At 36.5% G+C, this 17,406-nt stretch overlaps 1 protein-coding gene across 2 annotated transcripts in view; it reads left to right on the top strand.

The window, feature by feature from the left end:
• The window catches only part of SOHLH2 (spermatogenesis and oogenesis specific basic helix-loop-helix 2), a 54,810-nt gene extending 38,885 nt beyond the window's left edge, over window positions 1-15,925 (top strand). Inside the window, exons 7-11 of one of the 2 annotated variants that reach the window (XM_049646806.1) lie at window positions 6,809-6,956; window positions 7,094-7,182; window positions 7,856-7,977; window positions 13,107-13,363; window positions 14,845-15,925. In XM_049646806.1, coding sequence (XP_049502763.1) covers window positions 6,809-6,956; window positions 7,094-7,182; window positions 7,856-7,977; window positions 13,107-13,363; window positions 14,845-14,865 — 637 coding nt within the window. In that variant the 3' untranslated portion in view covers window positions 14,866-15,925. Of the gene's footprint in view, window positions 1-6,808; window positions 6,957-7,093; window positions 7,183-7,855; window positions 7,978-13,106; window positions 13,364-14,203; window positions 14,706-14,844 lie in introns of those variants that run through there. The other variant, XM_049646807.1, reaches the window with a different exon arrangement.
• The last annotated feature ends 1,481 nt before the right edge of the window (window positions 15,926-17,406 follow it).

The following is a 17,406-nucleotide window of genomic DNA, read 5'->3' as shown; positions in this document are numbered from 1 at the left end:
GAGTTTGTAACACCGTTGACTCTTAACATAAGTGTTAGGGGTGCTGATGCCCATGCAGTCAAAAATTTGTGCATAGCTTTTGACTCCCCCAAAACTTAACTACTAATAGCCTACTGGTGACTGGAAGCCTTACCAATAACATAAACAGTTGATTAACAAATAGTTTATATGTTATGTATATTATATACTGTATTCTTATAATAAAGTAAGATAGAGAAAAGAAAATGTTACTAATAAAATCATAAGGAAGAGAAAATACATTTATAGTGCTATACTGTATTTACTGAAGAAAATCTGTGTATAAGTGGATGAGTGCAGTTCAAACCCATGTTGTTTGGGGGTCAACTGTATATGTAGATATGTACATATGACAGCTATAGCATGAAGGATGAAAGGGGCAAAGGTACTTATGTGATGGCAGCATTTGTATATTTTACGTGATGTCACAAAATTTTAACTCTAAATAGACTATGAAAAGTTAGATATATATTGTAATCCCTAGAGCAATCCTAAAGAGATATGCAGAAGGCATAGCTATGAAGCCAATACATTAAAATTGGATTTTAAAAGTTATTTAAAAAGAAGTCAAGAAAGGAAGAAGAGAAGAACAAAAAAGAAAGCCAAAGAAACTACAGGCAAAAAAAAAATCATAAAATGATAGGCCTTTATCCGCCTATATCCAACTATAGCACAGATTGTCAGAATGGATAAACACTATTAACCATCTTGATCTAGTAGATATTTATAGAACGTTGTATTCAGCAACTACTGAAGAATACCCATTCTTTTCAAAGGCACATGGTACAATGACTTAGATAAATCATACGCTGAAGGAAATAATATGTTTTGAAAGAGTTGAATTTAAAAGAGTTGAATTCATAAGGAGTATGTTCCCTAACCACAATGAAGTCAAATTAAAAATCAATAAGAATTAGATATAAAGGAAAACCTCAAATAATTGAAAAACATACTTCTAAATAATCCATGGGTAAAAGAAAAATATCACAAGAAAAACTAGAAAGTATTGCAAACTGAATGATTGTGAGAGTAGAGTATTTCAAAATTGACAAGATGCAGCTAAAGCAAATCTTATGGAAAACACTATGACTTTAAGTGCTTATATTAGAAAAGGCAAAAGGTCTGAAAATTAGTGACCTAAGAGTCCATTTTAAGGAGCTAGAAAAAATAGAGTGAATTAAATCTAAATTAAATAGAAAGTAGGGGAAGCAGGCAAGTGAGGAGAGATATTGAAAGCATTTTACCAATATGTTAAATGAAATGAATTATCACTACATATCCTATAAACATTTAAATATAGGAATAATATATTTTGAAGAATTTTATGCCAGTAAGCTCAGAAACTTAGACAAAATGGACAAATTAAAAAAAATTTTTTGTTCATTTTTGAGAGACAGAGACAGAGCATGAGCGGGGCAGGGGCAGAGAGAGAGAGGGAGACACGGAATCCAAAGCAGGCTCCAGGTGCTGAGCTTTCAGCACAGAGCCTGATGTAGGGCTTGAACCCACAAACCGTGAGATTGTGACCTGAGCTGAAGTCGGATGTTTAACCTACTGAACCACCCAGGCGCTCCCAAAATGGACAAATTTTTGAAGAACGCAATTTACCAACACTGATACCAGAAGAAGCAGAAAATCTGAGTAGCCCTATATAGTAAAGAAATTGAACTTGTTATTAAAAACCTTAACAAAGAGAAAACATTAATCTCAGATGGTTTTACTGATGAATTCTGTCAAACATTTAATGAAGTAATACCAATCTTAAATTTTTACAGAAAATGGAAGAGGGGGAATAATTCCTAACCCATTTCACGAGGCCAGCATAACCCTAACCTAATAAAGACATAAAAAAACAATTACAGACCAATATTCCTCATGAACAGGGACATAAAACACTTAGCATAATTTTAGCCAATCAAATCAAGCAATATATGAAGATGTAATACATCATGACCACACCAAGTATATTCTAGAAAAGCAAAACTTGTGTAATATTCAAAACATCAATCAGTGGAATTCAGAGTAAACAAAATAAAGGAGAAAAACCATGTGAGTAACAGATTCTCAAAAATGATTTGATGATATTCAATACTCTTTTCAGATTAAAAAAAAAACCCAAAACCAACCTTTCAGCAAATCAGACATGGAAGAGAACCTCCACAGTCTGTTAAAGGGCATCAATGAAAACCTATGGCTAGCATTGTACTTAATGATGAAAATCTGACCATGTCTCTTAGATCTGGAACAAAGGAAAGGTGCCCATTTGTGCTAACTGTATTCAGCATTGATCAAACTGTTCTAGCCATTGCAATTAGGTAAGAGAAAGAAATTAAAAAATACAGATGAGAAAGGAAAAAGCAAAACTTTCTTATTTATAGATAGCATGATTGTTTATGTGTAAAGTCCTAAGACACATACAATACAACCTCTAAAACCAAAAGATTAATATAGCAAGGTTGCAAGATGTAAAGTTAATATACAGAAATTAATTGTGTTATTACATATAAGCAGTAAACTATTAGAAAATAAAAATGAAAAATAATTACATTTATGGCAGTACTTAGGAAAAAATATCCAAAAGACACATAGTATCTGTACATTGATCACTCAAACTATTGCTGTGAGAAACCAAAGAAACTTAAATCATGCATTATACTATAATTACAAATTGAAAGAATCAGTACTGTTAATGTGTTCTCACCAAATTGAAATATAACTTTATTTGAATATAAATCATAATTCCAGTAGGCTTTTTTTTTTTTTTTTTTTTTTTACAGAAACTGATAATCTGGGGCACCTCCGTGGCTCAGTCAGTTAAGCGTCGGACTTCAGCTGAGGTCATGATCTCACGATTTAGGAGTTCAAGCCCTGTGTCAGGCTCTGTGCTGACAGCTCAGAGCCTGGAGCCTGCCTCAGATTCTGTGTCTCCTCTCTCTCCACTCTCCCACTCACTCTCTCTCTCTTTCTCTTAGAAATAAACATTAAAAAAATTGTTTTAGGGGCGCCTGGGTGGCTCAGTCGGTTGAGCGTCCGACTTCGGCTCAGGTCATGATCTCATGGCTTGTGAGTTCAATCCCCATGTCGGGCTCTGTGCTGACAGCTCAGAGCCTGGACCTGCTTGGGATTCTGTGTCTGCCTCTTTCTCTGCCCCTAACCCACTTGCATTCTGTCTCTGTCTCTCTCAAAAATAAATAAACATTAAAATTTTTTTTAATTTAAAAATTAAAAAAAAATAAAAATTGTTTTAAATTAAAAAAAGAAATTGATAATAAGATTTAAAAATGAAAAAGACCTATAACATAAAAGGACTTAGAATAAAGCAGTCTTGAAAAAGTACAACAAAATTGGAAGACTTAAACTATCTGATTCAAGACTTAGTATACAGTATGTTAATCAGTGTGTTACTATCATAAAGGTTGACCAATAGATCAATGGAACATAATATCCCAGCACTAGACCAACACATTTGTGTTCATTTGATTTTCAGTGAATCACCAGAGCAAAGTTACTGGGAAACAAGTCTTTTTTATAAATGATGTTGGAACAGCTGGATATCCAAATGGAAAAACAATGAACCTTGATCTCTTACTATATTGTATAAAAATTAATTCAAGTTGGAGCATAGACAAAACTATAGTATAAAGCTAAAACTTAGAATAGTACTGTTTAGTAGAACTTTCTGCAATGTTAGGAATACTCTATATCTGCATCCATTGTCCAGTAAAGGAGCTGCTAGTCATATGTAGTTGCTGAGTATTTGAAATGTGTCTATTGTAACAGGTAATGAATTTGAATTTTATTTAATTTTAACTAGTTTATATAGACTAATGGCTATGTAAATCATTATAGACCAGTCTACTGGCTATTGGATTGGACAGTACAGTTCTAGAAGAACTGTTTTCACTTTGTCACATATGAATCCTCCCACTGGCCATATATCAATCTATTTTATTATACTGAAGAATTTCAAAGTAAGTTGTAAACTTAAGACATTAAACTCTTACTGTTCTAGAAGAAAGCATAGGAGAATGTCTTCACAAGCTGAGGTTGGGCAGTTGTTCCTTAGGACATAGAAAGTAATAACCATAAAAGAGTAGATAAATTAGACTCATCAATATTTAAAAGTAGCTATCAAAACACCACTAAGAAAATCAATAGGCAAACCGTAGACTGGGAGAAAATATTTGCAAAGCAAATATGCTAGAAAAAAATATGGTATTACAGAAGATAAAGAACTCCTACAGTGCAATACCAAAAAGCCCTGCAATCCAATTAAAATGGAAATAAAATATTTGAACAGACACTTCACAAAGGAAGATATGCAAGTGCCCAATAAACACCAGAAAAAGTGCTCAACGTAATTTATTTTTGTCACAGAAATGCAAGTAAAGCATGAGGTACTACCATGTACCAAAAATGCTAAAATTAAACTACTGACAATATGCTAAATTGCTCAGAAAGGCCAACATACTAAAATTAAAACTGACAGTATTAAATGTTGTCAAGGATTTGGAACAATAGGAACTCTCATACATTGACAGTGGGAGTGTACAATGGTACTATTTTGGGAAAAGTTCTTCCAGTTTCTTGTAAATTTAAAAAATTAACCCATTAATTCTATTCTTAGATGTGTTCCCAGAGAAATAAAAACATGCATTCACAGAAAGATGTACAGAGTGTTCTAGCAGGTTTATTCATAATGATCGAAAACTGGAAACAGCCAAAGTGTTCGTCAGTAAAAGAATGGGTAAATAAGCTATGGCATACTTATCCTATGGAATACTACTACTCAATAAAGAGAAACAAACTACTGATAATAAACAGCCACATGGACAAATCTCAAAAACATGCTGAGTGAAAGAAATTTTACACAAAATGGCGCATGCTGTAGATTTTGATTTATATGAGGTTCAAAGACAGGCAAAACTAATGTGGGATGGAAAAATATCAGAAATGTTGTTGGCCCTTTTGAGGGATGAGATAAGGAACTTTTTGGGTTGTGATCATGATAATTAGGGTTTTTGTTACATAGTTTTGTGCGTTTTTCAAAACTCATAGAATGGTACACTTAAGGTTTGTGTATTTTTTAATTTTATGTAACTTTTATTTGAAAATAAAATAATTGAACTCTAGCTAATGATATGTTTAAGAGTTTAGTGTCTTAAGTTTACAAATTATTTTGAAATTCTTCAGTATAATAAAATAGATTGAGGTATGGCCAGTGCGATGATTCATATGTGACAAAGTGAAAACAGTAAACATTCATTGTAGATTCTAGGTGGGTGAAGTATATATATGTTCTTTGTACAAATTCTTAATTTTTCAACTTGAAAGAATTCAGATTCTAAGTTCTTTCAGTCTTTCTGTGTGTTTGAACATTTTCCTAACGAATGTTGGAAAGAATATCTTACAGGATTTTTTAGTGTAAAAGTAGCTTGTACCCGGCAAAAATATTTGGGAAAAGTAAAAAATAAAAGGAAGAAATAATATTTTCCATAGCCCAACCATCCAGAAATAACTATGACTTGATGGTTTCACTTTCAAATCTTTTCCTGTGCTTTATTTTTACTTTGTTTAATGTCTTTGATCATATTTTATATACTGCCTTATATTTTATAGTTGTATCTTCTAAAATATCCTATTTTTCCCATAAGATTTATAGCATTTCATTTCTACTGCCAGATAATATTCTACTGAGTTAGTAAGCTATAGCTTAAGCGTCCACCTATTGTTGTATTTAGATTGTTTTTTTTTAATAGCTTACTGATATACTGCTATAATGCATATCATCTTGCAAAATTTGTTCTGAAAAGCTTCAAGCCTTTGTGTACATGGTCAAATTGTTGATTTTTTTTTTATCCTTTTTTTTCTAGAATAGTCCCTGAGACACCTCTAGAGAACTGTCAGTACTGATCAAAGTCCAATTAAAATGCTGCTGATCTAGAATATTTGAGTTATTCACAGGCTATATATCAATTTGAGGTTCAGAAAGGTTTGGTGATTTGCCAAAGGTCTGGTAATTGTCAGAGCCAGCGTTTGACCCTATATATGTCAAGGTGCTTGCTATTCAACATAAAAGAGGTGCTTAATGTTTATTAAAAGAATATATGCATAAATAGAAGTACCAAAGGCTTAGATCAAAAGCTTGGATTTATATTTCCTATGCATTTCCCTTCAGAACCATGAAAGACTTAGGTGAGTTTCTTTCTGATACGAGCCTGAATGATGTTCGCATTTGCATATTGGTTTATTTGTTCTGTTCATACCTACTTTATTTGAAGAAAGCAGCCTTCTGATTTTCCTTTGGCTCAGAACACAGAGTTACATGTAAAGCCCATGTAATTACAAGATGCTAATTGATCCGTTGTTGAAAATGTGGTTCAGGTCACAGTGACATGAAACATCTCCTGACTGTTCTTTGTCTGCTAGTCTTCTAGTGTGAAGTACAAAAGGACTTATGTGTAGCATTCCACTCCCTCCTCTGAGGGGGTTTCCATAGGCAGGGTCATCCTGCACACTGCAGCAGGCCCGGGGCAAGTGAACTGGGGCTGCGGTCAGCACGAACATTGTACTGGGCAGCAGCGTGAACAGACGCCCCAGGAAGTTGTGGTTCCAGGGGCTATGGCGGCTGCTGGCTTACGGGGACATGGCCTTTCTGTGAAACAGAGACTAGATAGGGAGGGAGGCAGTTCCTCTGTTAACAGACCCAGAAGGAAGGACAGTTTGTCCTTGTTGTACAAGGAAGAAAATAAAACTAATTATTTCTCATTTATTACTATTCTCTGCTCAGAGAACGAATCAAGTATTGCTGTGAGCAGCTGCGTACTCTGTTGCCATATATAAAGGGGAGAAAGAATGATGCGGCTTCGATTCTTGAGGCAACAGTTGATTATGTGAAGTACGTCCGGGAGAAAATCCCTCCAGCCATTATGGGCCAGGTATTTGATTCTAAGCCCTTGAATTTTATCCTCATAGACCGTGCTTTAAAGCTCCAGTTTTGTTTTTTATAATTGGAAATGTATGTGTATTTGTATACATGAAAAAATATCTAAATAAATGTCTCTCTCTCTCTCAGATCACGGAAGTACTTCAGAACAATATGAGGTTTTGTAAGAAACAAGTGTCCATCCAGCCATCCCTCCCAGGCCCAATCATGGCACAAAGGTATGACGAGGGCTCTTGTAAACTGGCAGTTGGCTTGTTATTTTCCTCCAGTGCTAACGCTAGAAGTATTGTGACAGGCAGTGAACCCACCCATAATGAAAACTCAGGTATTTATGAAGAATCCATAAACTTCTCCCATTGCCAATCTGTATCATTTAGTCACAGTGGTAAAATATGTAACATTCTCAGGCCCACGATCTTCTCATCATTTGACTCACTCTTATTTCTTGTTTTGTTAATTCTGAAGATCATAAAATAAGGCTTTATCGGTAGTGACGGTCATGACTGGCAGACCAACAGAGGCAGGATGCATTCTACCATTCCTCAGTAGGAGATCATGGACCCTCGAGCAGTCCAGCCCTATTTCAGTTGGGAGTTTTAAAAAAAATTTGCTGGTACAAAATGTGACATGCCAAATGAATGCTTCTGTATTTAAATTTATTAGAATGTATAAACAAAGAAAAACTATAAAGCAAATCATTCCTCTACATCCGAAACTATCATCATGAGTCCTGTTCACCAATTTGTTCATATGCCTAAATAATGTATCATTTGTGTCTGTCAAGTTAGAACTTGAATGATAGAGGGAGGAATTGAACTCAGCAATGTTCATGTTGTCTTCCTTGGGAATTGTATAAGGTGGTTTTTTTTTTTTTTTTCCTATCCTTTTAAGGGAAAATGGTGTGTTGACAAGCACCTACTCACCTGTGAGAGGGATCACATTCCTGGCTAATAAGTGTGTGAATGTGTACTCTGTTCCTGCCTCGGGGGGCTCCTTGGATGAAGCTGTGAGAGGTGAGCTCTGCCTGATGCCCTGTGCGGTTGTATGCTTGGGTTATGTGGGTGTCCTGTGCACCCCTGTGCTTCTATGCATTCATTGCCATAACCAGGGAAAAGAGTGTAGCTAGAAGATCACACCATGAGTCCTTTTGGTATTGTCTGCTTGAAGTACACAAGATGGCCACAAGCATTTCTATGGTGTTGTCCCAGAAATTGGGCTCAAATTGACCATTGTTACCAGAAAGCTCATCTTTTTTTTTTTTTAAATGAGGTATAATTGACGTAAGACATTATATCAGGTGATGATATGTTATAATGTTATAATGATTTGTTATTTGTACACATTGTGAAATGATCATCACAATAAGTCTGCTTAACATCTGTCAACAAAATTACAATATTTTTTCTTGTGAACTTTTAAGATCTGGTTGCTTAGCAACTTTCAGATATGTAATATAGTAGTATTAATTATAGTCACCATGTTGTACATGTATCCCCATGACTTATTTATTTTATAACTGAAAATTTTATGCCTTTTGACTACCTTCACTCATTTCATCCACTCCTCAGCCATCATATTTGGAAACCACCTGTCTGTTCTCTGTATCTATGAGCTCAATTTTTATGTTTGTTTTTTGAGATTCTGTTTATAAGTGGGATCGTACAGTATTTGTCCTTCTCTGACTTATTTCACAAAACATAATGCCCTCAAGGTCGATCTATATTGTTACAAATGGCAAGATTTCATTATTTTTTTTTTTTTAGGATTTCATTCTTTTTCACAGTTGAATAATATTCCAGTGTATGTGTGCGTGTGTGCTTGCCTGTGTGTGTGTATGTGTGTCTATATATCTCTTATCTATCACATTTTTTTTATTTATCCATCAGTGGATACTTAGGTTGTTCTTGGCTCCTGTCAATAATGCTGCAATAAATATAGAGGTGCTTCCATCTTTTTGAGTTAGTATTTTCATTTTCTTTGGATAAATACCCAGAGATGGGATTGCTGGACCATATGGTAATACTATTTTAATTTTTTTGAGGAACTTCTGTACTGTTTTTAGTGGCTGCACCAATATACATTCCCACCAACAGTGCACGAGTACAGATCATCACCAACACTTGTTATTTCTTGTCTTTTTGATACTAGCCATTCTAATGGGTATGAGGTAATCTCTCCTTGTGCTTCTGAATTACATTTCCCTGATGATTAGTCATATTGAGCATCTTTTCATGTACTCATTGGCCATTTGTGTGTCTTTCTTGGAAAAACGCCTATTTAGATCCTCTGCCCATATTTAAATCAGTTCGTTTCTTTGCTGTTGAGTTGTATGAGTTCTTTATATATTTTGGATATTAATCTCTTATCAGGTATGTGACTTGCAAATATTTTCTCCCTTCTCATAGGTTTCCTGTTCATTTGGTTGATGGTTTTCTTTGCTGTGCAGAGGTTTTTGGTTTGATATAGTCCCACATGTTTATTTTTGTTTTTGTTACCTTTGCTTTTGGTGTCAAATACAAAAAATCATTGCCAAGACCACTGTCAAGGAGCTTACTCCCTGTTTTCTTCTAGGAGTTTTATGGTTTCAGATTTTATGTTTAAGTGTTTAATCTATTTTGAGCTAATTTTTGTGAATGGTGTTAATTAGGCCTCCAGTTTCATTCTTTTGCATGTGGCTATCCAGTAGAAAGCTTACCTTACTGATAGATGATAAGCACATTAGTGACTTTATTACATGAATAGAATCTAAAGGAAAGGGAAATACTCAAATTAATTGCATAATAACTATGTTGTGAGGATTTAACATATTAACTTACTTACCTCCTTCATATCTTTGCTTAATTGTCTCCTTCTCAGTAACTCTCAACCACCTATTAAAACTGTATACTTCCCAGCATTACATAATGCATGGACTTTTCTTTTTGTTCCTTTCCTTTCATTTTCTTTTCTTTTCTTTTCTCTTTTCTTTTCTTTTCTTTTCTTTCCTCTTCTCTTCTTTTCTAGGCATGAGACTTCTTATCCACTTTCTCTGCTGTATTTTTCTTCATAGCACTTATTACTTTCTAATATTATTTATTTGCATATGTTCTCATTGCCTGTTACCTCCCACTAGAGTATCAACTCCATGAAGACACGGAAATTTTTTTTTTTTGCTTATTTTGTTCATTGCTGTATTTCTAGTACCTAGTGCAATGACCAGCATACAGTAGGTGCTCAAGAAACCTTCATTATGTGAATATTCTTTGTGAAAAAAGTATTTACCCACTGTGAGGCATTTTTGTTATTTGTGTTATAATGTCAAGGCATGCCAATGTACTTGTAGAAATAAGAAAATGGAAAAAAGCAGAGCCAGAGTAAAAAAATACAGCTACCAGTTTGTGACTTTTTTATTCCTGAAAGTGACTCTTCACTGAGAAGTCAGTAAGGTACTGAGCTCCTAATCTGCATGTTAGATGCTAGATGACAGGACACCCGGACCTGTCTCTTCAGTGCCTGAGTCTGAGGTCACCCTTCTGCTGACTTCCTTGAAGGGATTCCACTCACTTAATTCAGTACCTTCCCTGTGCTGGGGAAGTCCTTTCCATACTCTACATGGGGGACTCCCAGTTCATCCCTTAGTTCTCAGCTTAAATGTCCCTGCTTGAAAGATGGGGGCTCAAAGACGAACAAGGTGCAGCTCTTGTTCTTATGGAGCTGGCAAATGAGTAGGGGGGAGCGTCACAGTAGCAAAATAGAATTCCTGTAGTACTTTAAATGCTGTTGTAGGGGCGTCTGGGTGGCTCAGTCAGTTAAGCGTCCGACTTCGGCTCAGGTCATGATCTCGCGGTCCGTGAGTTCGAGCCCCGCATCGGGCTCTGTGCTGATGGCTCAGAGCCTAGAGCCTGTTTCGGATTCTGTGTCTCCCTCTCTCTCTGCCCCTCCCCCGTTCATGCTCTGTCTCTCTCTGTCTCAAAAATAAATAAATGTTAAAAAAAAAATTAAAAAAAATAAAATAAATGCTGTTGTAGTGGTACTGTGCATACTATGAGGACATGGTAAAAGCTGCAGGAATAAATGATGTTACTAGGGATGGTGTCTAAGGTCAAAAGAGAAAAAGACCCAAAATAGCATACAGTCCTCTTCGTTCATATAATCAAACAAGATTCAGGGTGTTTTATTAGTCAATTCAGACTTTCCCCCTGACTTAGGAGAGAGGGGAAGAAAATAGAAAAAAAAAAAAAGTAGCCATGAGCCACAGTTAATCTACTTAAAGTAGTTGTGGCTGAATATCACCCAGAATGATTAAATCAGCCCAGGTTAAATCAGATAGAGGTCAGACCACAGGCATATGCCTGTCAATGTTACCTTTTGAACATACAGTACTTACTTCTGCATTCTCAGTGTTTATACTCTGCAGAAACTCTGAACTACTGTTTACATGGTGGTGAGTTCAAGCCTCTCTGTGCCCCAACATCGCTTGGTGTTGTATCACATGAAGCAGTTGCTCTTGGGAAGACACAAATATACTAGGACTGTGGACTTTATGCCATGTTCAGACTGGGGAAGACCTGAAGGTCGTTGAGTCAGAACCTCCATTTTAATTTTATTTATATACATTTTTCCACTTGGAAAGCAATATTAGTCCTTAACTAGCCCAGCTAAGATAATAGCTGTTCATTTTTAATGTATTTCCTTCAAGTCTTTTTCTATGTATATTTTTCTACAGCAGTAATCATATTGGACATCCAGTTTTGTTGCCTGTGTCTTTCACTTAACATTATGTCCAATATACTTTAATTTTTGATTGTGTGCCTCATACCACCATTTAATGGCTTATCAAATAATTTATAGAAGATTTTCTTAGCCATCCTCCAACTGCTACATTTAGTGTTTGTAGTTTTGTGGGGAGAGTGATTCTATATATAATACGATAGGAAATATTTCCCCATACGTAGATTTTCCTATATTTTGAACTTTTCCTTGGGGTAGCTACCTGGGAGTGTGTGATGAATGAGTTTGAAAATGTGAGCACATATATAGGTCATAATGCATGTTGCCAAATTATTTTTGAAAGAGGATTGGAACAGTTGAAATCAGTTAAGTCTTCCAATGTCACTTTCACCACATAGGTCAGTAAATTGAAGGCTGGAGAAATGAAATTACCACCCAAGGTCACCAGGTGTCTTCTAACATCTGACCTGTAACACAGAAGTACTGATTGAGTTCAGTGTTTAGATTTTATTAGGTAACCTTTACCTGTCCTTTCCATAAATCTTTGTACATATCTGCTGAAATGATTTTTCACAAATATTCTAGATACATTTGTATGTAAAGTAGACATAAAATTTCTTTATTTTCATTACTACTAATATCCAAAAGAAGATAGGTATTCATAGTGTTACTTCAGATTACATTATTAATATTATATATATATATGTGTGTGTGTGTGTGTGTGTATGTGTGTGTGTGTGTGTGTGTGTGTGTATATATATATGTATAGTTTGTTTTTGAGGGAGAGAGAGAGTGCATGCATGTGTGAAGAGGGAGAGGGAGAGAGAGAATCTCAAACAGCCTCTGTGTGCTTTCAGTGCAGAGCCCAACATGGGGCTCGATTCCACATTCCTGGGATCATGACTTGAGTGAAATCAAGAGTCAGACACTCAACTGACTAAGCTACCTAGGCCCTAGGCACCCCTCATGATATATTTTAAAACTTTTTTTCTGCCTTCTAGTTACTGTACAGACCATAGATATATGATTATACAACCCATTTCATTGATATAAAATCAACCACACTTTATTTGTGCTTGAATAGAGTTCAACTTTCCAACATTCTTTCATGCTTCTTCGGGTTCATAAGAATGGTCACAATTTTGATTACTATGAAAGACACACACACACACACACACACACACACAGTCACAGAGATCTGATGCTCCTCTAAAATCTGTCTTCTGATGACACACAAACACTAATTTACAGTATGTGTATTGCACCATCATACTAAAAAGTCCACTGTGTTTTTCCATCGGCATTTGAGTATAAGAGTAGTATAAATTTGTAACAGGAGGGAACGACATAGAGGACTTTTATTTCAAATACAGTGGTTCCAAGTTCCAGAGTTGTGAATACTGATGGATATTTGTTTTCTTTTTTATTAAAGGTCAGTCCAGCTCCACTTCAGAGAATGCAATTGGTGATATGTATAAAACTCGAATTCCCAGCAAAGCTCTCTCTCTTAATTCCTTCCATGCTGTCAGATACTATTCTAAAGTTGTCCCTTCCTATGATGCAGCTGCTGTAACAAATCAGAACATTTCAGTTCATTTTCCATCAGCTGTGCCCAAAGTCTCAAAGTTTCTTCCTCAGCACTACAATTCTGTGCTGGGCCAGACGTGCTCAACACATCCCAACTGTCTGGTAAGTCTTCTGGGGTCTTGGATCAGATTGGATTCTTTCATTCCAGCTATCAGGGCCCCTGGCTTGCATTTTGTTATTAATACTCTGGTCAGAAGTCTCTTAGACTGGGGCCAGGTGCACTTAACCCAGGCTCTCATTCCCCATGCTGCAGGACTGATATCTAGATATCCAGAATTAGTGAATCTGAATGTGATGCTGCTGGTGTGACCTTAAGTGGCCAGATGGGACCTGTTTCCTCTAGAGCCCCTCCCTTCAGCCCCTCTGCTTCTATGATGCCACATCCCATTTCACCAGCCTCATCCTCAACCACTCCCTTCCCCCCCCCCCGCCAACTGTCTGCTGCTTTATCTCATTGGCTGGTAGTAGTCAATCAGGCTAAAGGAAAACCTGTTCAGCCAGCATAAACCAGGCTGATTTGAGATCCCAGATGTCCTCATATCACAGATATTTATTGAGCATCCACTCTGTTCTAGCATTGTGCTAAGCACCAAGAATGTAGTGTATAGATAGACATGATCCCTGCCTGAGTGTCATAGGGAAGCATAGAAGCAGGCAATTGTGATCCATGTTGGGGCATGTAGGAGGAGGACCCTGTATATATAGTATAATCTAGATTTGGGAGAGGTTAGTGACTGCTCACCCCTGGAAGAAGTACTATCTAAGCTGAGATCTGAAGGATAAGAATTAGCCCAGTAGAGAGGTCAGGAGTTGGGAGTGAGGAGGGGAAAAGCATTCTAGGCAGATGGATATAAACAGTGGTATCTTTTTTTTTTAATGCTTCAAGTTTTCATTTAAATTCTAGTTAGTTATATAAACAATGGTATCTTTATTTTTTGGAAGAACTGTCCCGTTTTAGATGAAGACCCAAACCAGCCTGGCCTGCTTTCAATGGACTCCTGATAACCTTAATATAGTTGCTAATACTTTTGCATATTAATAATAGCTAACATGTTTTGAGCACTCAATAAGTAATCTGCCACATACTCTGTGTACTTAATGTGGATGATCTAATGAATCTCTGAAACACTACTTTGAGGTAGGTGCTATTATTATTTCCATATGGCATCTATAAAATGGGAATAATAGTGACCTACCCAAAAAACATTTATGAGAAAAATATTTTAAAGATACTTACAAAGAAATTTTGAAATATGAATTATTTACATATATAATACTTTTGCTGATGATCATCAGTCTACCGACAGGAAACGGAGTAAATGAAAAAGAGATTGTAACATTATTATTTTTTTAATGTTGACCTTTACTTTGTGTGTAGTTTTTGGTGGAGAATTGCTGTAAGCTAATAATTACTTTTAATAGCAATAAATAATACATATTTTAATGGGTTTATTCCCCTAAAGATTTCACATGGTTTTATGAATCATTTCGTATTGCTTTAGGACATAGAAAATATATTTGTGACATTATGAGTAAAAAACAGGCCAAGATTCAATTAATGTGGTTTTCTTTCCCCTTTGCAGCAACAGTTTTGGGCATATTAATAGCACATGTTTGAAATTCACACTCTAGACCACCTGTTGGGTACAGTTTGACAATAAAGGAAGAATGGAACAAAGAATGATCTTGAAAGCTACACCCAGAGACCTAATATCAAAAGAGTTTGCACTGTATGGCTTCTGATAAATGTGCTAAAAGCTTCTGCAGATAGATAGCAAAAGTGCTAGCCACTCGCTTTCACTTAACCTCAGATATACTTGGATCTATCTCCCCCAGCCAGAGCACTACAAGAACAGATGGCCTGGTGACCTAGACTTCTTCTTTTTTTTTTTTTCTCCTCCTCAAAAAATATTCCACAATTTATGACCCGCTACAAAGAAGGTCCAGGTACACTGGATAAATTGGTAAGATTAGGGAGATGCTTTGATACTCCAGCCTCACTGAGTATAGATGTTACAACCCGATTCCTATTTTTAGTATCACTGAATAACTGTCACTCATTTCTAGGTGGTATCTTTCTAGACTTGACATCTTAGAGAGCTTCCTCCATTATGCACCATCCAAACTAAGATCTCTCGGTTCAACAGCGGTGTTTATCTCCTCACTTGACTCCTAATGAATAAATTGATGTGTTTGTTTTTGCATTTTGTAATCCCTTGAGTGAAATGATAGCTAATAGGTAGATTTTTCTTTCTGGATCTTCAGCTACAGACTTTCTTTGTTATTCATCTCTTCCTCCCTACTGATATTAGAAAAGACGAATTAGAAAAAAACTGCTGAAAATAAGGGGAGAAAAATATTTGTTTTATATTTCACTGAAATGTTCTTACACATATAATAAGTTTTATTGTTAAAGAAAATATTCAGTGTTCACCTTGAAAATGGTAGTCTGTTTTTGTTTTGTTTAATAAATATGCGTTCCCTTTTTTAGTAGTACAATATAGGGAATTTAATTTTACTAGATTTTTGAGAAGTTTAAAAATTACTTTAGGCATAGCCTAATTTTCATGTTAAATTGTATAACTTTTCCTTGAGGATGCCATGATAATGGAACCTGTAGATATTTGACCAACTTTATCTTTATAAAGGAACTACAAGTTTCCAGCTAAGATTCTATGCTTATTATTACAAATGTGTGCTTGACTCTTTATACTCTGGCTTTTAGGAGTGATTGCTTTGATACTGTAAGAGAACCTGTTGAGGTATTTTGGGTACTTGTGGCCACTTCCTATGTTCACAACTGGTCTTAATCGTTACTAGGACTTTTGCTCCACATGAGGATTTCCTAGGTGCACATGTGGATCATGAGAGACAGCCTGTGGCTGCGAACTCAACAGAAGACCTGGAGAGTATATCCTGGCTCCTGGCCGCTCTTAGTCCCCCTTTCCTTTCAACATGAAGAGCAAGGCTATCTGATCCATTGTTAAAGCTCTGTTTTTTCCATGACTGCTTCCCGTGATCCTGAACTTCATGCAGGTGTCCAAATTTGTTTCTTTTTTTTTTAAAAGAGTATTATTTTTCTTAATTTTTTTAATGTTTACTTATTTTCAAGAGAGAGAGCATGCAAGCAGGGGCTGGGGGGCAGAGAGAGAGGGAGACACAGAATCTGAAGCAGGCTACAGGTGAGAGCTGTCAGCACAGAGCCCGACGTGGGGCTCGAACCACGAACCGTGAGATCATGACCTGGGCCGAAGTCAGAGGCTTAACCGACTGAACCACCCAGGCACCCCCCAAATTTATTTCTAATATTAGAGCTTCATTTTTAGTAAATTGTGCTCTTCCAAGTAAGTTCAGCTCTCAGCCAAGGAAGGAAGAGCCCATAAAAAAAGGAGCAGATTTTCCTTTGTCAAATCAAGTTGTCTGGTCATGAGACAGTTGCAGTGTTATTTTTACAATGAAAAAGGTGCAAGGAGTTTGCTTAGAAAAGGTGACAGCTTGCAGGTGTTATAGCAGTCACTGTCCCTGTCTGAACAGGAAGTAGGGGCAGAAACAAACATTTATTGAGCCCTTCCTATGGCCCAGGCAAATTATTAGACTTTTTCTTTTTCTTTTTTTTTTAGGGTTTATTTATTTTGAGAGACAGAGAGATAGAAAGCAAGTGGGGGAGTGGCAGAGTGAGAAGGAAAGAGAGAATCCCAAGCAGGCTCTGCACTGTCAACACAGAGCCCAACGTGGGGCTTGAACTCATGAACCACGAGATCATGTGAGTCGAAATCAAGAGTTGGACACTTAACCCACAGAGCCACCAGGCACCCCAGCAGTGGATTTTTTTTTAAGTTTATTTATTTTGAGAGAGAGTGAGAGAAAGAGCACACGAGCAGGGGAGGGGAAGAGAGGGAGAGAGAGAATCCCAAGCAGGCTCTGCACTGTCAGCACAGATCCCAATGCAGGGCTCGAACCCATGAATCGTGGGATCAGGACCTGAGCCAAAATCAAGAGTCAGATGCTTAACCAACTGGTCCACCCAGGTGCCCCTAGACTTCTTCTTGAGGAGAATTTAGCCTTACTCATTTCTATATCCTCAGTGTCAGCCATCTCGCTAGTTGGATGGATGGATAGGATGCACAGGTGCTTGGATGGATACC

The sequence above is a fragment of the Panthera uncia genome (genome assembly GCF_023721935.1).
Source record: "Panthera uncia isolate 11264 chromosome A1 unlocalized genomic scaffold, Puncia_PCG_1.0 HiC_scaffold_16, whole genome shotgun sequence".
Classification (NCBI taxonomy): domain Eukaryota; kingdom Metazoa; phylum Chordata; class Mammalia; order Carnivora; family Felidae; genus Panthera; species Panthera uncia.
Note: the sequence above shows the minus strand (reverse complement) of the source record. Positions and strands in the feature narration are given on the sequence as shown.